At 49.4% G+C, this 23,739-nt stretch overlaps 1 protein-coding gene and 1 pseudogene across 3 annotated transcripts in view; one reads left to right on the top strand and one right to left on the bottom strand.

Annotated features, from left to right (window-relative positions):
* LOC119436605 (discoidin domain-containing receptor 2-like) overlaps positions 1–23,739 on the bottom strand; it is a 254,289-nt gene that overhangs the window by 24,476 nt on the left and 206,074 nt on the right. For all 3 annotated transcript variants that reach the window (XM_049658987.1, XM_037703508.2, XM_037703509.2), the window contains exon 4: positions 13,784–14,015. In XM_049658987.1, the coding sequence (XP_049514944.1) occupies positions 13,784–14,015 (232 nt within the window). The remainder of the gene's footprint in view (positions 1–13,783; positions 14,016–23,739) is intronic.
* LOC119437944 (U2 spliceosomal RNA) lies at positions 20,633–20,749 on the top strand (annotated as a pseudogene).

The following is a 23,739-nucleotide window of genomic DNA, read 5'->3' as shown; positions in this document are numbered from 1 at the left end:
ACGCTCCCGAGATGCCAGCTATGTATGGACTACAATGTGTCAGAATAAATAACGTGAATTGTTTCAACTACTTTGACTTTTGCTCAGTTCATATAGAATACAACACCATGGTTGGTGGGTTTCTTTTGCAGATGAAGAGCATTGACAGAGCCAAAGCGAGAATGTTTTGACATTCTCATTTTTTTTCCCTGTTTCTTGCGAATGTTTGCTTCGCTTTTGGCGAGTGATCAATGTTTCCCCACTCATAGCGCAGAGCGAACCTCTCGTTTTCATTCTGTCTTCGTTTTACTTCTTGCTTCTTTCGGCATTGATTTGAACCTGCTGGGGGACATAAATAATGGAAAACTGTCACTAGGAATCTCGCCTTCGCGCAGCACGACATCCCCTGCGCCTTCTCCTTGTTCTGCGTTGCTTGACAAGGCTGTACAACTTCATACACGCAGTAGCTTTTTTATTGTGCGCTTCCTCGTCAGCAAAATGTCGGACGACCGTTCTTTTGTTTGCCGTCCTCCTCTCACGCGCAACCTCCTCGTGCTTTTAAACAGGGCGGCATAAGTCACTGCTGCGCGGCAAAGGTATATGTTTCTCTTGCTGCTCTTAATGTGCTTTTTCAATACAATTTATGGCAGGAGAGGAGGAGACGAAAAAGCCATGCATTTTTATTGCGACTGAATAAACAAAAGAAATTACATCCCTTCATTGCATCAGCCGAGTTGATTGGTACCGACAATGCAACAGTTGCAGTCATTTATTTCATCCACCATAGTTCGGGCAGGTAGTGTGCATAAACTAGTTATTTTAGTGGTTCCAGCATTAAATTCAGGAGCTCTTTGTCCTTCACGCCTTTCATGTTACCCGTGGCGGAGAGTAGTGGCTAAGGAGTCGCACAGTCTGAGTCTGGTAGGTGGGTGCCGTGGTCGGAACTTAAAGTGGGAGCATTATCCCAGCCTTTTTAGTAACTCGGCAATACCAAAGTCTTCCATGCTGTCACCAATACAGTTTCACGAAATCGATGCTTTGAAGTGAAAATTTTGTATATGCTTTCTCTTTCCTCTTTTTTTTTTGTATGTTTGTGATAATGCGCAAACGAATGTACGACGAACCTGAACGCGTGAAGCACAGCGAGAAGTTGAACACGAACCATGCGTAATATCAGCCAGATACTCTGTGCGATACACTCAGCCGTGCATGACACAATGCCCAGGCCGATGCGTTACTAGCATACTGAAAGGCAATCGTTATATTTCCCGACGCTGCCCATGCACCGTGTCTCCACACTGGAAATTTGCGCTACGAAAGTATCTATAGCACAGACGTGAAGCGTGCCCGCGGGCAAGTCACTTTTGTCGCAGCCGCCTCCGCTGGTTACGCCATTTGATGCAAACAGAAAGCGATATCGACGAAAGTGGTCCACAGAGAATGCCGCTTCCTGATCGATTTGGAGCGAAGTTTCGTCTCTTCTCGGCGATTCTGCACTCGAAGCTTCGCGTCAACACTTGAGCGCTGAACGGACCTACGGCAGAACTTGGTCATACGAACCGCGAGAGACAACCACGTCATTATTTCGAGACAGACCAATCTCATCGGAAGCGAGATTGAAACGCAAGTGTCTATATATATAGGTGTGTGTGTGTATGTATCCTCAGACTGAAAGGTGCACCTGAACAACAGATGCGTTCTATCTCCCGTCTTCACTGCAGACACCGTGCCTTGCCTCGCGCATGCGCCAGTCGCGCACGGCAGTTCGTCCTTTCCGATCATTCTGGCATTCCGTCCGGCCAGAGAAATGAGGCCGCTGCGAACGAGGCGGCGCACGGCGAGAGGTTGAATCTCCGGGTGGGGTTCAGCTGTGCGGCACCGGTCCGGTTCTCCCCAACTCCCGAGGTCCCAATTAGGTCCCTCCCCAGCGCACTTGGGCTCTTCGTCACCGCCTCAGTCCGAGGTGCCACGTTTACCGGCGTAGAAGATGCGGTTCGCTCGCACGCTCCGAAGAAGAGCTACAGAGAACCTAGATGTAAGTCAGCTGGCATACACTTGCCCAGCCTTTAGCGAATGCAAACACGCCTCATTTGTGTGTGGTCCTATTGCTCCGCCTACGTTTCTACGTTCTGAAGGTGATCGCAGTCGTTATGCAGTCTCCGGAAGCAGTACCAATATGACGGAACTATAAATTGGCTCGGAAACAGCCGTGGTATAGAAGGCTACGTCGACTCATGTGTGTTGAAATATTTACGCATCGTGAAAGCAGCCTTCTGGGCCAAACGGTAGCGCATATTCTGATGCAAACTCAGTGGAAGAATCACCCGTTCTCTCCTGCTGGCACTTTTTCTGAAATGCAGCATTCATATTTTCTCTCACTTCCACTTCTTACGCAGTGCAATTTTAACCATCGCGTCCCTCACGAGAGGTTATTAAAAATAAATAAACAGCATACTAAGGAAGTCACAAGTGGCCCGCTATCTTTGTTCGTTGCTCGTTTGAGGTATCGCATGTGTGCGAATAGTTAGCGTCTTGTTGGTCACCGTTTGTGCCACACACCTTAAGCGAAGACATTGCATGAACAACATTTTGGCCGCTTCCCAATTGTGTTCCACCATACATCATCGCACGACGCAATATCCATACACACACACACACACACACACACACACACACACACACACACACACACACACACACACACACACACACACACACATATATATATATATATATATATATATATATATATATATATATATCTGTCTGTCTGTCTGTCTGTCTGTCTCGTTGTACCCCCCCCCCCTGTACCCACTCTTTCGAAGCACACAGTTCTCGTATGCAAAAATTTTGTTACGACCCATCTAAGATCCCCGACAACGCTCGCTCACTAAAATGACGAGACGCCAGGAAAGCAAGGACAAGCGACGGAAGTATGGCACGAAAAACTCGGCACTCGGTGGGCACTACGAGGCTACTTTGATCCCGAAGAGGCGAAGAGGTGAAACCAGTCTCGTTTTACGTCAGCGTTTGCCAAGCAAGAAAAAGAAAAGGGGGGAGAGATGGGAGGAGGTGATATATAAAAGAAAAAAAAAGGAAAAGAAGAACCAAAGAGATCGCGAGAGGCCGCCGCGGCATGGGAGTGAGAGCCGCGGGGATAGCCCTGGATTTAGGATTAATCGAACGCGGGGAGTGGAGGGGCCGCAGATGGAGCTATCCGCCGGGGTCATTATACAGATGCTCCGGCGCCTGCCCGCCATAAACAGCCACTGCGAACCACTTTCCTGCGGCGCTTGTCAGTGCGCGCCGTGTCAGTCCATGGTGTCAGTGCGTGCGTGCTTTGCTATATACACACGCGAATGTACGCGTTGTATGTGGCAAGCGCCGTGGACAAACTTAGGTGCGTCGGGGACGCTAATGTATCGGGGTCCTGCTGCTAGTAGGCGCAAGCGAGACGCTTAGCGCCGTTTTTTTTTTTTCTTTTTTTTTTATGGCACTGCGTTGCTATAGGCACTGTCTCTGGATGGACGTGCACAGCGGCTAAATCATATGGTTCGGAACCAGGCGAGGTGTGCATACGTTTAACGCTGCGTTCTCGTTTCGTAGTCGTCGACGACCAGCTTGTTTTAACTGCATCCGCGTTCAGGGATGTAAAGAACGCGTTGATCTGCTCATGCAGGCAAACGGTAGCGCGAATACGGTCAGAGCGAATGAAGGCGCGAGTCTTAGTTCACGGTTGAAATGCTTTGCCTGTAGTAGCTTCTTTTACTTTTTTTCTTTTGTCGCTCTTCTGTTCTCCGTTTTATGCGAACGGCACGGCATAGTGTAGCGACCACTAGCAGCTGCAAATAATATTAACCCGGTGGCGCCTGGGGCCAACTTCGTCGGAACGCAGAAGGCAATTATCTGTTATTTACGAGCCGCTGTGGTCTCCGAAGACTTTTATCGACTTTTCTCGAGGAGAGCCTCACCGTCTCCGCCTATCAACGAGCGCACTGTCTTTCTCCTTGTTTTTGAGTCTGTCTCTTTCTCCTTTGAAAGAAGCAAGACTGGCGAGCGGACCATCGAAACACCAGATTTTTGGCATCCGTCAACTCATCGTCGGCACCGCACAGAACGTTTTACGACCACCGGCTTCCCGTACACATCCCTCTTGCCCTCTCCTAATCTCCTCCACTCGCTGCCGTTTATCCCCGCCTTTCCGCGAGGCAACATCCAGCGACGGCCGGGCGGCGTTCATCTCGAATCCGGCGCGGCCAAGAATAAACAGAGGCGTTCGTCTCGAAACGAAAAACTTTGCTCCACAAATCGTGCCGGCGAAACAGTGACGGGTCGCTCCAGCAGAAAGCCAGCGTTGCCTCAGCGTGCCAAGCTAAATTATACGCATGTTGAGCGCAGTTGCGTGCAGCGCAGTGTCAGCGCCAGCTTACAAAAATAGTGTCGGAGAGCACTCGGTGATCCCGAATGCATGTCCATTTGTCAAGGCTCGCGAATTCAGCTCCGTGGAAAGACGACGCTGTGGAAGCATATTTCGCTGTCTTGGTCACATTGTTGAAGTTCTTCCTCCAGCAGAATGGTGTTTTTTGTTTCTTCCATGGCGAAGTTATTGTGCATCAGAATGAGCCTCCACGTTCAAAGAGGAAATATTGAGCAAGTAAATTCTTAGCGAATTCTTAGGAAATATGCGCTTAACTTCAGCGCCACACGTCATGTTATATACGCGATGTAACGTGACATCGGGCGCCGCAGTTGCATACTGATGGTTGCTACAAATGGTACTCCGTTTTGTCTAAACTAGAGGCTGCACGTTAGTTTAGGCCACATATTATAGCCTTATTGCTGGAGAATTTCTGTCATTTAGAGCATATTAGCATTTATTTAGTAAATATACAGCAAAGCCTGCCGATTGACTACAGAAATGCGGAAACGCGCACCGCTTTACAGATGTTGCCGGGTTAGAGCATATGGTAAATCTGTCCGTTTGGCAAAAGGGAGCAGATTCGAGGTACCGCTGATACGAGAAACACGGAATGGCTAAAACATTACATATTATCGTCGCGTCCTCGCTTTCTTCTTGCCTAACGCAAAGGTCACTTTCCGTGATGCTGCACGTAATTAGCTCTGCAGCTAAGAAAGCGATGCGCGCCAGCAGTAAAACAATTGGGTGAGGCTACGGGCCCGGGCAAGGCGGCGCGTGAGCGTTTATGTTCGTAAGCGCGGCCGCTTTACGATTTCGGACGGGGTCCACGCGCCGGTGTTTATTTTCCCGCCGGTCGGATTCGCACCCTGAGGCCACCTGGCGGGGACGGACGGGCAGCGGAGGAAGGGAGGGTGGGGGGGGGGGGGGGGGGGGGTAGGGGGGTGGAGCGTACGGTAGGAGTGGTTCTGTCGTGACTGTGCGTTTGCGCTGGCACGAAACTGCGGGCGCACCCCGCAGAGGCAGTATACGACGCCGACAGACTTTGGCGCCGACTCGCGAACGCTTTGTCTCGAAGGCTGCGGAGTCGCACGTTGCCAGCACGTGGACTTCGTGCTGAGCCAGCGGGTGAAATGCGCAAACAAATGGCCGCATGTGGTCTCGCGACTCCCGCCACGTCGCGAGTGTGTTGTAAATGATTTTACAAGAGGCATATGAAGCCAAATCTCGTCGACGCCGTATGAGCCAGTAACGCGAGTGGCAGTGCATGCCGTCGTTAAATTTAGGCTAATGATAGTTCATATTACACACAGCTTTCAAAAATGTTTCCATTCGTAAAAATGGAATGCTTTAATGTCGGCAATAGCACTGCATGCGCAACTGTCTGTTGTCAGGCTCCCAGAGTCAAATTAAAACCCGTTTGCCTGTATAAGAATACACGTAGAAAAGAAGGGTGGGGATTCGAATACGGCCAGGTTGGGTTTGCGTATGACAGCCAATCTCTTTCCGATAAGCTGGGTATACCTCTTCGGTAAACAATAACTCATACGATTTCAGCAAAAAAAAGTTGCGCGATCGCACATATAGTGTCGTTGGCTGCTGCCAGCAGCCAACGACATGCCAACGATGTTCTGAAACCCCATGGCACGATGACGGCGAGGATTACATATCGGGAGAGTTGCAGCCTGCAAATAGAAAGCAACCAGTTACGTCTACCGAACGGGACAAAAAAAAAAAAAAAAGGATGACGGTATACTTTCGTCTCCGAGTTTCTCAAGTATTGCAGTCGTGCCAGGCTCCTTTCGGCCTATATACGCTCCTGCTCGCGGATTCACGGAGTGAAACATTCCTCCACATTCCTGTCGCGTCGTATTACGAGACTGAAATTATAGTAGGGCCCTCGACTCGGTGAAAGTTTCGGGTTCCTGCGTTTCTATAGCGCGGCCGCGTCGCAGCAGTTATTCTCGTCGGCGAACCATGTTTCACAGTGGGTTGCACCCCGCATATAGTGTATACCTTCGTACATACACGAAGTCTCGTCCGCCACGAGCGAAGCTATATTGCGCGATTGCGTCAGCGCACGGGCGCTGAAGAGAGCCTGCATACACCTGCGCGCTTTCACCCCGAGCGGCGGCGGCTGGCGCACGGCAGTTGCAACATCGGATAAGGCGATGTCGACGCGAGATAGAATACCGTCTCGCTCCGGCGCTCGCCGCCGGCGGCCCCTGGCCGCGCACCCGCGCACGTGCTGTACGCACGCCCGGCGGCGGCGGCGTCAAGCGCATTTTGTCATCGCGCTCCATTTTTACGCGGTGCGGAATAGCGCGCGCATGGCCGAATATGTTGCTAAAAGCGGGCGCCTCGCGAACCGTGCGCACTGCGTGCAGCCGGCGCTCGCTCCTGTGCCGCGCGATCTCTGTATGAGCCGTCGCCGTCGCCCTTCTTCGCCATCACGCGGGTGGCGCACGCGGGCGGATTCTCGGGACGCGAATATTTCGGGTTTAGAGATGCGTTCGGTGAGATAAGACGCAGGGGGTGGGGGCCGCAGCATTCGCATCAGCGCTCGGCCTTTCAGGCCGGCGCGGCTCTTACCCGTTGGCGGCGTCCGGATCAGCGTGCGAAACGAACGCTCGCGCGCCGCCGCATGAATGTTCCCCCGTTTACGGCCAAAGCTTCTTCAATGCGGTCGGTATCTTATATACGTTTCTTTTGAAAATTCAATGGTGTGCGTAAAATAGAAGCCGGGATGTAACTCAGGCGCGCCTTTCTCGGTAATGTATATGTGACGCTGCTGACAGCGTTTCTTCCACTTCTTTTTCTTTCGCTGCTTTCCTCTGCCCACACGAGAAATGGACAAGAGTGATACCTTCGAAGAAGCATTACATTACGCGCGGACGAATGTGGAGCTGCCCTGAGGACGGCACGGCGGCCTGAAGGCGTTTAATTCTGATTACTTTGCATGTTATTATGAATATGGTGCATGATTATGGTAGCTACCTGCTTCTTCTAAATGAGGCTTAATAAAATTATATCTATACACGTGTCTGGAACTGGGAAATCGGTATTTTTTTTTTACGATTTCGTATTATTCATGAATTCAGTGTTTCGAACATTCTTCGGTTTAATGAAGAGGAGGTCTTAAGCCAACAGAGGGTTTCTAGCGGAGACGAATAAAAAGTAAAACAGGTACGTAATTCCCTCCATAGAAGTCCTCATTACTTTTCCTGGGTATTTGTGCACTTTATTTGTCTAGATATATTTAACATAATGCGAAATTTTAACATTCATATAGCCATAATACGGATCTTCATTGGCACCGCATGTCTTTTATTTTAATATTTTAAATACAATTAGAAAAATGACGGAACGCCAAATTCTACACTGTAGTACAGTATGAATTCTGCACTGTAGTACGGCGAGACCAAACTTGGTATGAGCACTCGACTAGAAGCGACAAACACAAATGTGATTTACGACAATAACAAATGTCGTAAATACCACGAATCATAAATCCATCCTTGTGGGTATTGGTTATTAGCGAGAAAGCTTAAGGGCGAAGTTTACCAACTTGAATATTGCGCCCGAACCACATTTCCGGTACGTTACTATGCCGCCGCGGAGTTATTTCGCATCTTATGGTTGTTTATGTCCCCCCCCCCCCAAAAAAAAATAAGGTTATCAGTAATCACTGATTGTCCATCAATAAACTTTTCACTAGAGTTCAAAGAATATGGTGTCCACATGTCATGACATCCTGAGGAGACAGCATGGGAACATAAAGCCCGTCTTTCTGTTTTGTGTCTTTTCTGGTTTGCCAACACCCCCGTTAACAGTAAGGCATTTTTCTGGTTTTCTAGACGAGTAATTTGTGAATTCCAGCATAGATTATAACATTCCTATTTGGTGTTCCTTTAGTGATTTCCAAAAAGCTTCGGCGCCCTTCTGTTCCTGGTTCCATGAATTGAAAGCAGGTCTTCACTCCAGACGTTTCTCGTGTACAACACACACGTACTTGAATGTTACCCAAACCAGATGTTACATAGGCACTCTCAGATTCGATCAGGGGTTTGCTGCTGACGTTTACAAAGGCCTCAGTTGAACAACGATTGCTCCATGTGACTTGCACACAGACACGCACGTACGTGCGCGCGCGCACACACACATACACACGCACACACACGCACACACACATGCACACACGCACATGCACACGCACGCACACACACACACACACACACGCACGCACATGCACACATACGCACGCACGCACACACGCCCGCGCACACGCACTCAGGCACACAGACGCACACACACGCACGCGCACGCGCACACAATGCACACACGCACATGCACACGCACGCAAGCACACACTCACACGCACACACACACGCACGCACACGCACATGCACATGCGCACACGCGCGCGTACGCACAGACGCACGCGCACACACGCACGCACATTGTCCGGTCGCCTTCGCTAATTATACGTCGAGCATCAGGATTGGCTGAAATTTTCTAATCCGAACAGTTCTATCGTAAGAGCTTTTTTTAAAAGCGGGCCCAGGTTACCGAGATGATTCACACCAGAAACACCACGTGAATAGAACAAAAGTAGCTGCTGGGCCTCTACATGAAATCTCACGGATCTGTTTGAATATTGTTATCATTACTACTACTACTACTACTACTACTACTACTACTACTACTACTACTACTACTACTACTACTACTACTACTACTAATACTAATACTAATAATAATAATAATAATAATAATAATAATAATAATAATAATGAAATACGCAATCAGCAGGCCATGTGGAAATTTTTTTCGCGTCAACAAGGAACTACAGTAAAGTACAAGACCGCAGCGGTGGAAATGTATACACGGGAAGAGGACGAAAAACTGGCCCGCTGTTCCGTTTCATCGGCAACCATCGAGGCACCGAGTGAAAATGAAGACGGAAAAATGGAAAAATTTTTGACAAAGAAAAAACAAACGAAAATAAACAATCCAAGCAAGAGCAATGTGGCTCGGTATTGTGGCCAAAAGAAAAGAGAGGAATCGCGAACGGCTGTTTCAACAGTTTGCTCGCAATTCACCGTTACATCTTCGTACTTACAAGTCGAAACTATCAACATTTTTTCCCCCACCAAGCAACGACGATCCCCACTCCCTGTGGTAAAATAACGTTTCTACGAAGGCGCGTAGCGGCAGGCGTCCCAGCAGTCTTGGTCCGGGCGTCTGCTTAGCCAGACGCGGTACCTGCTGGAGCGCGACGAATGCGCGCAGTACGTTGGCCGCCGCCGCCGCCTGACGTCTGAGCTGCGCGATGTGGGTGTATATTCACCCCGAAACGTTCCCGAGGCGACCGCTCAGACCATCGCAGTACGGTGGATCATGCATCGCGCTCCGAGAGTCGAAAAGAGGCGCAGTACTGAACTCCGGCGTCTGATTACAGGCGGCGATGGCGATGCCAAGCCAACCAACAAGGATGGCGCCTTGTGCTCGCGTTCCCCGTCCTCAAAGTCATCCTTACCAGCCCCATGAAGGTTTACTTTGCTTTTTTTCTTCTGTTCTCTCCCCGCGGTATATAGCCATGGTGGTGGTGGTGGCGTTTCTTTTCGAGACATTGCACCGTGTGCGACGAACGCGCGACTCAGCCAGCGCTTGTGCCGCGCTAATTCGCGGCTGAAAACGGCAAGCCGGCGACGGTGGGACCGCGCGCGAACTCGCTCCCTGCGAACCTCAGGTCGTAGTCCCCCTGCTGTGCTGCAGCCCTCCGGGGTGTCGCATCATGCGAGACGGGCGCGCCGTCAGGGCCCGGTGTCTCTACGCGTCTTACATTCTCTCTCTCTCTCTCTCTCCTTTTGATTATTATATTTTTCCTTCACAGGCACTGAACAGTGAGGAGCGTTGTTCAAGACTCTAACCTGTCGTGACATGCGTGCCATCGCACAACAGTGGCTCTTGCTTCTCGTTCTCGTTGCTTGTTCTATGCTGTACCCACGGGTGCTATATCCTAATGGGATCAAGATATACCAGAGGCGGAAAAATGCTAAAATGTGAAACGTGTGTCAAGATTTTGGGATTTTGGCCGGCTGTTCAGGAACCAAGTGCGCTAAACTATTTCGTGGCTGCCCGTCACGAGTATTCTCAGTTGCGTCGGCGTTAACGTTACTTGCAATGAGAAGCGAATGACACGTGATATTGACCAGTTTGTGAGTATACGCAAACCCACCAGCGAGGGCGTATATTACGTGACATGCAATGTGGCTGCCACGGCAACAGCAATACGGACAACAGTGCAACAAAAAAGACGGAAAGGAAGAAAAACATATCCCTGACACCTTGAGATTTCTTCTTGGGAAAAACAGAGCAAAGGGCCAGTGCTGAAAGAGGGCAGGAAACGGACACAACGAAGCGCTGAATAATGTCTGTTTCTGGTCCTCTGTGTCCAGCCTTCGCGCTGTTTTTGACATTACGTCATGTACAGTCAACCACAAAATTTTACGGAACACAAGGTCTTAGAAAAAGCTGAACATCTGCGCAGCCTCACCCAATGCAGCCTAGTATTCGCATTTACAGTCTCTACCAGTATACGCGAACAACATTGTGATGTTCGGTTTTACTGACTATACAGTTGCAGGCTGCTCGGAATTTGAACGTTTTCTGAGATCCCGTGGTCCGTGAACGTTTGTGGTTGACTGTACCAACCAGCACAAGGGAACAAAATCCGGCCTTAAGATTTCAATTGAGATCGAGTCAAGCGGAAGATCGAATCAACTGTATCCGAAGTAACGGAACATTAGTACGCTCTACCAGCTGTGCTACGTCCCAGACACTGCGTGAGTTGCCAGAAGCTTGTCGGGAATCAACGAAAAGCATGCTTGTAGTGTTTTAGCGCAGACACGCACGAAACAACAATAAAACAGAAGGAATTTGCGGTAGAACAGGCGCTGGGCGTTGGTGCGCACGCACAGACACATATGTTTGTCTGCTATGCCATCTGGCAAGTATAAGAACTCAAGTTATGCCGTACTGCACCAGCACTGCGAGTTCGCCAAGGGCCAAACTACTCGAAAACCGCTAGTCTACACAAGGCTGACAGAAACAGTGTCGCTTTGCGAGCTGGGCTGTTACGCTGCAAAAAAAGAAAGAGAAAAGGAAGCCAGAAGTAAGTGCGAGAGAGCCGTTAACCCTGGGAGGAATCCGCGTGGAGAGCCTGCGCTGAAGATGCGCTCGAGACGCAGGACGGACGCAAGAGTTGAGGGAGGAAGCGACGCGCGAAAACAGCCACTCCATATAGTAGTTGCAGTACCAGCATGGCGCAGGTAGTCACTTTGTGCGGCAATTACGAAGACTGCGTGTTCGCGCAGCCACATGGACTTGCCATATAGCGAAGGCCTTTTCTTGCGTTCTGAGCATTCCGCGCACAGTCACTCCGACAAGAACGCGAGGAACTCTCGCATTGGACAGTCGTCCGGTGGGATACTGGAACGCGCCTTGGCGCTAAAGAATGCGGCCTCTTCCACGGACAAGAAAAAGAAGAAGAAGCAGAAACAATAGGAGGAAATGCGCTTTGCCGTTGGCATGACTCGCGCCAAGTAAACCTGCAGCCTCGGCAAAACTTTGTAAGCTCAAGGAAGCTACTTTAGTGAGCTCTAGGAATCTCGCTCTCATTTTCTTCTTATCGTCAAGCTACGAACCAACGTAAGTGCAGATTGGTTTTTGTATAAGCTTTATTATCTGTGAAGCGAGAGCTAAGAGGTGCAGATAAAGATAAGCACGTGTGGATCGGTATAGAAAGGCGCAACCACCAACAAGAGCTCTATGTACCTCAATTTAATAAACTTACCAAACACTGCCGCTTAAAGTACCTTACAACTGCCACTGCCTTGTTCTAATGGGGATAATTGGCATCTTAGCTAAAACAAAGCATGACATGCAAGAATCAAACTATTATGAATAAGAAAAAAAGAAAGAAAAAAAAAACACATTCATCGAAAACGGGTGGTATCGACGTCCAATTTTTGTCTTCCCTTGTTTGTGGTCGACTTAGAAGTAACGCTAGAAGGAGGAACAAGCACGAACTATATAATATCAAACATAACTGAGAAAGTGCCTCCCCTTTTGAAGCTTTCAAAAAACCGAAAAATAAATAATTTCACACGTCCATCACGGAACCTTTGATTCACGGCACAGTATCTTTCGCGTTTCAAGTTCATAGTATAAACGAAACTTTGCTAGTGACGTATAAATAACAGGCTTCAATTATTTTTTTTTTCGATTTATTTTTCAGCAGACACCGAGACATGCCTGTTGCTAGTACTTGTGCTGGGCTTAAGATTGCTGGCTAAAGGACAGCGCCGTTCCAATAGACAGCAACCTGCAAGTCGAATCGCGATATGAGTGATGAGCGATGAGTCAATGTTCCTCTGCAAAATACAAAATGAGCGAACTTCTCCGAGCGATGACTAATGGGGAACACATTCCATAAGCCACTCCTACAGCGTTTGCATAAAACGGGTCCACATGTTTTTATAGCATATATATATATATATATATATATATATATATATATATATGGCACTTTGATGAAGGCCGGACCCCGGCCGAAACGTCAGTAAAGTCTTATGTTTTTCCTACGTGCTTCTATTTTTTGAACTACTTCTGTGCCGGCTCCGGTTACTCTTTACTTCACTGATATATATATATATATATATATATATATATATATATATATGAGCAACTGGAAAGAATGCTTCCGCACTATCTGAGAAGTCCCGCTAGGGAGTGGCTGCCTTAATTTTTTTGTTTGAATTCACCCGCTCGTTATGTCACGCGTAAATCCATGCGAAATAAAACGACAACAAAACTTTTATCGCGGTTGAGTAAATGTCGAGTGGCGCCCAGCCCCACATTAGCACCAGCGGATTGAACAGGCGGACACGCTATCCCACTTGTTTGCGATACGCGAACTGAGCGTATCGACATAAGCGCGTATCACCCGCGCCGCGAATGTAGGGGACTGATTTCGGGTTGCCTATAATGTATATATAGCAGCGGCTGCTATTACATTAAGAATAGCAAAGCTACTTTACAAGCGAACAAAACTGTCGACCCCAACCTCCAGGGCCTTGAAGCGGTGACAGGAGAGCCGCAGGATCTCAGTTATAATGACATGTCACAGCTATATGGTGGCCCCAACAGTAACGTGCATATCTTTTGGCGAGAACTGTGTGCAAGCCGCGCCCTTCCAGCTACCACCGATAGTATAGGGGAAGCGTTACCTCTACTCTATAAACAAAACAACGGGTGTCTCAAAGAGTGAGTTCTTTCACGGGGAAAAAAGGAAGAAAGACATCGTGTATCGTGCGAACGCACCTCGTGGTGCGTCCTGTTTCGGTAGCGCAGCCACTTGTGCAGCCCGGGCCTCCAGTACTCCACCATGAACTCCTCGGCGAACTCGCGGCCCTGGCCGTTGCCGAAGCGGCCCTGCGTCGCCAGCGAGGTGAGCACGTGCACCGACCGGAGGTTCACCTCCAGGTACTCGTGCGTCTGCGGAGAGATCTGCGGCGCCGGACACCAGGCGCCGCCATTCAGTTCCCGAAGAAGCCTGCGTGGAGAAGTACACGTCGTGATGCACACACAACACAAATCACGTCTCGAAAGTGCACGCACGCACGCACGCGCACAGACACACGCAAGTCGCAGCACATTCGCGAAGGGAAGGCGAGGCGTGCACTCACACCGAGTTGCCTACTCCTTCGATTGCGTCCACAATGTTAATTTCTTTTTTTTTTTACTCGGAGGCTGATGATGATGATGATATAAACTTTAATTTTCGAGACGGTGTTCCCGAGCGTTTGAGCTGTGGATCACTCTAGGTGGGAGGGTCCCTCATTCCAGGAATCCTCTGGCCGCGATAGCATCCCGGGCTCTGGCGACAAGACGTCGTTGTTCGTCCAGGGCCGGGGTGGAGATCTTGGCCTCCCACGTCTCGGCGAGGAGGTTCACGTCTTCGGACGTTGTATGTTTGGTAACGGCGTCTTCGGGGTGCCACGGGCACTCTAGTAGCAAATGCGCCAGAGTGTCTGGCACGGCGCAGATCGGGCAGTTGTATGTGTGTAGTGTCGGGTGGATGCGATGCATGAGGATCCCATGGGTGTACGTATTGCTCTGCAGTCTTCGGAATGCGGTGCTTTCCTCTTTCGTCAGTTTTGGATGAGGTGGCGGGTACACCCTGCGTCCCAATCGGTAGTGTTGGAGGATGGCGTTATACGTGGGGGGTATTGTCTCCGTTTCCGTTGCGTCACCAGGCGCTCGGGGGTCTCGCGAGGCGTCGAAAGAGGCCCGGTTGACGTGGTCGCGGGCCGCGGCGTGTGCCGCTTCGTTTCCCTCGAGCCCCTCGTGCCCTGGTACCCACGTGACGCAGGTGTAAGGGAGCGAAGTGCTTCTTTTCTGCAGAATTTTGACTGCTTCCACCGATATTCGGCCTCTCGTGTAATTGCGTACTGCGGATTGGGAGTCCGTGAAGACTGCGACCGCGTTCGTGCTCGTGGTGGTGGCGAGGGCGATCGCCGCTTCTTCCGCTGTCTCCGAGTTCCGCACCCTGACTGTGGCGGATGCCAGTTCTTTGCCTCTCGAGTCAACCACACTCAGGGCGTAAGCGGTTTTTCCCGGGTATTTGGACGCATCTACGTAGCGAGCATCTGGATCGTGCTTGTGGCGTCTTCGGATGGCGTCGACTCGAGCGAGCCGGCGTCCCCGATGATGCTCGGGATGCATGTTGCGCGGTAGTTTGCCGATGCTCAGGGATTCTCTTACTCGGAGGCTGAACGGATTTTATTCCTGCATCTGCGATCATGTGACAGTAGTGGAAGCGCGAAAGAATTAAAATACTGACGTCCTTCTCCCCAGAGGTAAAGCGTGGTGCTATACCGCAGGTATGCAAGAGCGCGAAGCGCTGGAAGTTTCGGATACAGTTTACTCGCACACGAAATTCAGCTAGGTTTTCTTAGCGCTCAGCGAGAAGGCTCCTTAGAGAGTGAGGATTAACTGCGCTGCAGCGGCGAGTTTTCCAGCGTGGTGCCTTAGATTATTCCGCGGATGAGCCTTTCCTTGCCGTCTCACTGCTTCCTATAAAAGTATTTTAAAGAAAAGAAAGAAAAGAAAGTGACGGAGGAGGGGCGCAAAGGAAGTTTTCCGTTTCCCCCAGTAACCGCGGCGAGTTTTGGGAGCTGCTGCCCCTATGGAATATGGCATCGGCGCTCGGAGCGTGCGCGCGCGTATGCTTCGCACTCCATCATTAGGTGCGCGCCCAGAGCGTGCGAGGGAACGCTATCGCGTCTGTCCAGGCGTTTCGCAGACGTTGCACCTGGCTCACTTCCTTCCTCCAGCACACAACACAGCGCACCGGAATGCGCGCCTTGCCACCACCCCCTCCTCGAGCCCGCTCCCCTTTTACTAAGCGCGTCTTTCTCGTGCACTGCGGGAAAGCGGCCCCTTGTTCCCGGATTTCGTGTTTCCGGGGAAACCCCATTAGAACGGCGGCAGCGGCGGCCGCTCGACTGGGCCATATCTGGCGGCCAGCGTTCGGCCCCGGCGAGCTTGCCTCGGCTACAGACAATCGGGTTTTAATTAAACCACGCCGCGCGACCCAAGATGGAATTCATTAGGTTCAGACTGCACGGCCACGGAGAAGTGCGGGCGCGCGCGCACCTCTCTAGGCCCGAGAGGAGTGCGCCTGCAGCGAAGATCGCCAGTTATTTGACTTAGGCCCAGCGTCACCGCGAAGCTGCTATAAATGCGGCTCCCAGAGACTGCGCCGCGCAGCAGCCGCGGTCGCCTTGCTGCGCATCGGCGGATAAAAGTTACGCGACTGCCGTCGCTGCCTGGCGCTGTTGCGACGGCCGTAAAGTTTTTTTTTTTTTTTTTTTCTTTAGCCGCGTTCGCGTGGGCTTCGCACTATCCGTGTCATTTCGAAACCTGATTCGGCGGCTCCAATCTCGACGTTGGTGGAAGCAATCAAGACGGAGACTTTTGTCTCCAAACTAGCGATATTTTATTGCGTGCGTTAGTGCGGGAGCCTGAGTGTGGCATGGCAACAGCTGTTGCTAGGAGACCTGACGGGGCTAGGAAGTTGTTTCGTTCTTTGATTCACTGTTCGATGCAAGTCTCACAACGTGATTTCTAGTGTGAGAGCCCTGTTTGCGAGTCTCAGCTGCATAACGGTGATATCTTTCCGCTGCGTGCACTACTTAAAACTGAGCAGGCGAACAAGTCGCTTGGTGCTGCAAACCTTGTGCACGATATGGTTTCTTCAAAATTTTAGCGCACGATGAAGCTGCACGCGTACAGTGATATATGCCAGTGCGCACCCCTCTCTACTATCATTTGCTTTAGATTTTCTTCAGGTTTTATTTTATTGATTTATTCCATAATGTAGACAAAAGTATGTTACAAACGTTCGTCTTTCCGCTTTCCTCAAACGCTTGTTTGAAAGCATAATATTGTTGTCTATACCGAAATCACGGGACAGTGATTAGTTCCTTTAAAATTCGCTTCTCAGTGCTCTGTTCTTGAAGTAAATGTCAGAACACACTGAGCAATATTTAGCTACTTAAATTACGCATCAACACGCATCAAACTTAAAACAAAAATATTTAGGTGCTCATCGGTTAGATCCTGATCATTCGTTTGGTTGGCCGGTCACCGTTTCAACCCTTTTAACAATCGCTTCTCGGCCTTTTGAGCTAAGGTCAAAGTGTAAACCTTCTGACACTCTAGCTTATCGCTGCATCCACAATCAAAGGATGATACTTTAGGTGTGTCCTATATGCTTGTAGCCAATAGGTATTTTTTCGAGATGGAACGACAACTGCCTTCGAAAACTTTAGTGCTGAGCCTTGTCAAATTCAAGGACAGGAAGGACAAAAAGCATTTAGGAAAAAAAAAAACAAGTTTGCCAAAAGAGCTCGCAGAGCCTGACATAGCGCTAGAACGTGCGCGATTTCCCTCCATCTTTTTGTCTGTATTTCGTCTGCGTTGCGCTTTTCGTTCCTCGTGTCGCTGTGTTTTCTACGTCTGAGTTTTCAACCACGATCCTTCTGTCTCTCTCACACGACGAGGCTGGTCTTTACACGCTGTACCCATCTGCTTTCATTGCAAGATTGTTTAGTTCTTCGCTAAACTGCGAATATATATATTTTTTTATTCTCCTGTCTTTATGAGCCCGCCCACGCAGAAGCTGACCACACCGAAGCAACCCCCCTCGCTTCCAATGCCATGCGCGACCTTATGTGTCCTACGCTGCAGTACAGCCACACGGCGCGGGGACCCGCCGCCGAGACCCGTACAGTATATTCCTGCGCAGTACACGCTCGCACACACGGGTACGGTTCCTCGCACTGGAAATGAACCCTGCAGGCCGCGCGAACCGGCGCCGCGCCGCATGCGTCCACACGGGAGGCCCGCTGGGAAAGGGCGGCAATAACGCGGCCCGGCGGAGATATGAATCACCACGACAGATGTAACTCGGCGGCAGAGCACGCAAAGGAGGTCTGGTGGCGGAGAGGGGGAAAAAAGAAAAGCAAGACAAGAGGGGGAAAAAAAAAGTAAGGGGCGACGGTACCGCAATGAAACCACGCGCAGACGCTCGCTCGCGCGGGCGCACACACTGACACACACGCACACACACACACACGATCTCACGTGCTCATGTCCACCGAGGGCGCATAGGCGGCCAGATCAATAGAGTGTCTCCGCAGCGGTGCACAGAAAGCGGCGCTTTATGGGTTTTGCTGTATACGCAAAATTGGCTGTTGTGCGTTTCGAGTCGAGCGAGTGCCACTACTCAGCGTCCACACACTGAATGCCTGTTCCCCGTGGGCCCCGTATAGCGATGCCCCCGCTTCGTTCTTCGGAGCGACTCACCCACTCTTACACTCTCTACACACTCTCTTGGCCACCGCAGCCGTTCTCGGCATTTGTGATTCAACTGGAACAACCAGGCGGCGAAAGCTGCTGCGTATTTCTCTGCCACCGTGAAGGCGCGGTAAAAGAAGCACCCGCCGAATAACGGTTCTTTTGTCGCCACGTTCGTTCGCTGTTATTCAGCCTAAACAAGAGAGCGCCACGGACGAAGATGGACGCAAGACAAAGAGGCAGGGTGAACGACACGCAGCCCGGACTGTCATGCCAACGAAGCCCAAGTTTCTACCCTGATAGATAAAAATAGACACAAATCTTCGATATACGCACGTGGCGAGACCTTTTCATACGCAAATATTACGTCCTTGTGTGGCTTCGAAACGTCACCATGCATTCCATTAGTTTCAGCAGATAAGTACCATGACATAAAAGATCACTTAAGCAAAAATTCATGTTTAATGATTCGATTATGCGATAAAAAAATTAATAACTAAGAGCAACTTTCCGTAAATTTGACCAACCAAGAAGCAAAAGGAAAGTAAGAAATGTCCTAATGAAACAACCATCGACCACTTACACTGTTCACTCAGTATGCTATAGCCTATCAGGTTGCATTACAACATAAGCTGGCGGTGAGTACATTATTTCGTCATTCTGCCTTACTGAGCATAGACTGCAGTGGTCTCTATTAGGTACCAGATAAAAATGGCATCCCACTCATATAAAAATTATTGTGGTACTCGAGTTCGCCATTTGTGGTGACATTTTTTTTTACTCTGTTTAATTGTAGAAATCTTATCCTTTGTCAGTCTATCGGATGTGTAGAGATTTTTCGCCGCCGCCGTCACGTCTCCAGAGTTTATTAAACCAAGCCAGGCTAGCAACCATTATGCAGGTCCACAGAAGTCTTCGGAATGATAACCTTAACCAAGCACGAAAGTCTGATCAATGTTTCACTAGATACGTAACACAAGACATGTGTACAGACTGAAAAAGGCAAGAAATACATCGCCAGAAAAAATTAACGTCCTACATTCCTGAAAATCAGCAAACCAAATAAATGAAAATCGAGCTCTATTCGTGTTTTTTAACATGGCAGAACATCTTAAATCCCGTTAAGAAATACCTATGATACCTTGTCATTCATTCCGGTTAAAGAACCTAAAACTTCCGCGCCAAACATTTGACGACCTGAAGACTTGAAGAAAAGTGGAGCGCATTTTCAAATCTCCGAATGATTTCGCTGATTCTCGTGAGTGAAAAGAGTGAACTGAAAATCGTAAGACCTGTTTATTGACATCATCATATCATTATTATTATTATTATTATTATTATTATTATTATTATTATTATTATTATTATTATTATTATTATTATTATTATTATTATTATTATTATTTTAAATAAACAAGTAAGTACGAACAGAAAATTCCCGAGACGAGAAAGCTACACGTGAGTGGTGTGTGCGAAGTGTTCAAAGAGCGCAGTTACTTCAGTGGTTGAAAAAAAGTCAAAAATGCCAGATAAACGTCGGAATGAGCAGTGTATGTAAATAAAAACTAATAGCATTGACCTTCCAGTGACCTGGCATTCTTCCTAACCACAACTAACGCAGCCAAATTACCCTCGCGTCCCATTATGGTAAAGTTATTACCGTTTACTGCTCCGTCAGGATCGCTTCATCTGAGAAAAAAAAAGAAAAAAATTGAGAAGCCATTCCACTCTGCGAAGGTGGATGACCAGCGAAACTGTAGCACACCACACAGTGTTAAACAAGGGTACATGTATTTATTTCCATAATGTGGTAATGGCAGTGACGATAGCGTTGTGATTACTGTGATATACACTAATTGGTTCGGTTACAACCTTAGACAGATTCTTGGCCAAAGTTAAATCTATACACGACCATTGTTGAGTAGTTGAGTGACTTGTATTGGTGTGGCACTTCAGACAAAACTCTTCTAGCACAAACTGAGTGAACCATTTCTTGTCTGGTTTTGAGATGTCCACATTGAAGTCTCCAGTCATGATCACAGGGGTAGTGTCATCACGGTTAAACAATGCAAAGTGCGTGGTCATGAACTTCTCGATACCACACATGGGTGTGCCTGGCGATATATACACAGTGGCCATCCCCACAGTCAGTGGCATTGTCCTTTCGTATGTCAACGGGGTAAGGTTGTACATACATTTTTCCTTTGCGAATATCGCAAAGCCTCCTGCTCATGACCCCATGTGTTGTTTACAAACGATACCATGCAGTGTACCCATCGACTTGAAACAATGCATCTGGATTTATTTATTTCATTTATTATTATTTATTGTTATTATTATTAGAGGCGGAGTGCTTGAAGCCTGCTTCACCTCGGCCGCAGGTCGGCCCGGTGTTGCACTATTTCCGGGATCGGCCCACGCTCACCATTTCTATTGTTGACGGACGAACACGTAAAATACATGGAACCCTAGCCATATACAGCTTCGCTCTAAGAAAAAAAAAAAGAAAAGAGAAAAAAAACTTGTTTCAGATAATATTTGTCCTGCCGCAAGGCACACATTTTCCTTTCTATAATCGAGCGCGCCTTGAGCGCAAGTGCTCGAGTATATAGTGAAGTGTATACGATATGGGGTGCGCGAATAGCAGGACGACCGCGGGCCGTGCAGCGGTCTCGCGTCGCTAGATAGGCCCGCCCCCCTCGTTTTCCCCGATGTCTATCGGCGGGTCAGCACCCAGGACGGGACCTCGTATTTGCGATTCACCGCCCGGCGTGTTCGGGCTCATTAGGATGGAACGGGTATTGTGTCGTGACGGATTGGCCGCCGCGCGGTGATGGACGAGGTCGCCGACAGGGCACGCGTGCTGCGCGAGCAGCGCTCGACAGCGTGGCGGCGGCGGCGGCGGCGGCGGCGGAATAGCGAGTCCTTTGCCGCTCACTCGCTCGCACGAGCGAAAGCCAGGCACGTCTTGTCCGTCGACGCGCTCTGTATACGTCGCCTGTGCGCACGCGCTAGCTCCCGTGACGCTCGGTCGCCGTCGCTTATTAGTATGAAAGAAGAATTATCGTGGTCAATTGGCAACGCTCGGAAGAGGGATAGTCATCCCAATGAGACCATTGAGACAACGAGAGAGTGAGATGAGCGCGTTCAGCTCAATTTCAAGAGAAAGCGCCTCTAGCTTAATGCAGACCACATAAAGTCCTCTGAAATGCACCAAAATTTTACTCAGTGAATGCTCACGTCGTTCCTTCTATACAGTGCATCGACTAGCTACGATCTCGTGCTTTGACGAAGACAAAGAACTCTCACGTATACGGTTTTCCTCCTGCCTTACGGATACCGGCGCTGAGCGTGAGCGGAGCGCAAAAGCAACTACGCGTTTTCGTGAGGGTTAAAAAACAGGCAACGGTTGAAGAAAGCCCGATCTAGCCGTCCTGCGCCAGGGTATCTCTCGCGGACCCAGTATATCGCGTTAGGCTGTCAAGTGTTTCACGTTACGTGAACGTTGTAAGGAAAGCTAATGATAATCAGCAGTGGCCGGGGAACGTTGTTTGGCCAACGAAGGATAGAAACAACACCCGGCGCGAGTCAGGAGTTGCATAAAGCTCTTCTTCCGCTGTGGACTTTTCAGGACTTTTCGTGGAGGCTGTTATGCTGTCATAGACGCATGAATGTATAACTGCAATATCGTCTTTCAGTATGCTTTTTACCATCTGTAATAGAGCCGTCGCCTGTTCCTTGCGGCTGAAACAGCGCAAGGAAACACGAACATGGGCAAGAGGGGAAAAGACAAGACAGACCGACTAGCTCAACTTTCATTGCTATGCAGTCAAGGGATTAGATTTCTTTTTTCATACCGAAAGGATACTTCCAGCTGTCACATATATCGAATTGATAATGACTAAATAAACCGCTGTTCTGACATAAAAACACAATGTGAACTGCGGCTTGTTGATAATGATGACCTTAAAGGCGGCTGGCCCACACAACCATTCTTCTTCTTCTCTAACATGGTGTAGTCACCGACGTGTTGCCAGAGTGAATAAAAAGAGGTTATCCCTGTACACAATTCATTCAGACAAACCTTTTCCAGCCAGAGGGCGTTTACTCCCAACTACACGTACAAAGCTTTGCTGAACGGTTGCTTATCCCTGATGCATGTGCTTATGGGTACTATACTTGCATGCGGATGAATAAATTGATTATTATGGTGATTATGATGATATCATGATGCGCGGGGTGTTACTATGCAAATGCCAACTATATCCAATGAGGCCCAAACACTGTTTGAAAAATGTGAGGACGTATACAGCGAAACATCTGGCAGCCGACCTCCACGGGCGGATTTTCAGCTTTTGAGAATTGTTGTTTTTTTCCCTGCATCTCAAGACCAAGAAAGAATGAAAATATATATATATATATATAAGCTGAGTGTCAAGATGTGTGCCCACTGCTTCGAACATCAAGAAAGCGACAGCACGAAATAGAGCAAAGTTCCTCTAACAAGTCACGGCGCCCCCGCCTACATGTATAGAGAAGGAGCTGTATATTGATGCTGGCGGCATTTCAGCCGTATCCAAGTGGCGACGTTGATGACACGAGGAGCCCACTTCACAGAAGGGCACGGTCTTGGGCTCTCCTTCGTGTCGTCACCCCTCTGCCCAGCCGTTCGCTTCGCTTCTTCAAGGAGGCAACTGCTTCCCATGACAATCCGGGGCTAACGTTTCGCCTGGTTCACCCTGCGCCACGGAGAACCCTACCGAGAGGGGTCTCGCGCCGAGCACCCTCTCGAAGCGACCCCGACTCGGAGAGCACGTCGACCCTGACTCGGCCGTAGGCACTAGAACACGAACCACCAAAGACGTGTGTCAGGAGTTGCCGCCAGAACAATGCCCGAGCACGTTCTTTTTCAGCGTCCTGTTTCGTCGCCGCCGCCGCCGCCGCCGCCGCCGCCGCCGCGATGGTAGGCCGTGGTACAACAAGCTCTGCAGTGGTGCGTGCTTGCGAAAGAGCTAATATTTCGCCGTGCAAGCTGGCTGCCAAGAAAGCAAAGGCGGGGAGCGAAGAAATAAAGACGAAAAACGGCGGCTCGTTATACCATCGGAACCAACTGGCGCCTTCTCTCTCCCTTTAGTTCTGATTTTTTTTTCCCCTTCAATTTTTCAATGATTTCACGAGGGATATTGTGAGCGTTCGCCCGAGTTCGCAGTCAAGAGTGGTACGTATATGGAATGGAGTGCTCGTTGCGGCGTACAAGGCATGGCGCTTGTTGCGACGCGCGCTGAAACCAAGGCTTAGTCACGTACCGTGTAAGCCGGGCGTCGTTACCTCTGGCGCTATGGATATTTTTTAATGAGCTATAGAGTGAGCGCGTTCAGGGGCCGAAAACACTCAGTTTTGGGGGCATTGCTGCG

The sequence above is a fragment of the Dermacentor silvarum genome, chromosome 1 (assembly GCF_013339745.2).
Source record: "Dermacentor silvarum isolate Dsil-2018 chromosome 1, BIME_Dsil_1.4, whole genome shotgun sequence".
Classification (NCBI taxonomy): Eukaryota; Metazoa; Arthropoda; class Arachnida; order Ixodida; family Ixodidae; genus Dermacentor; species Dermacentor silvarum.
This window is presented reverse-complemented; position numbering and strand designations above follow the sequence as displayed.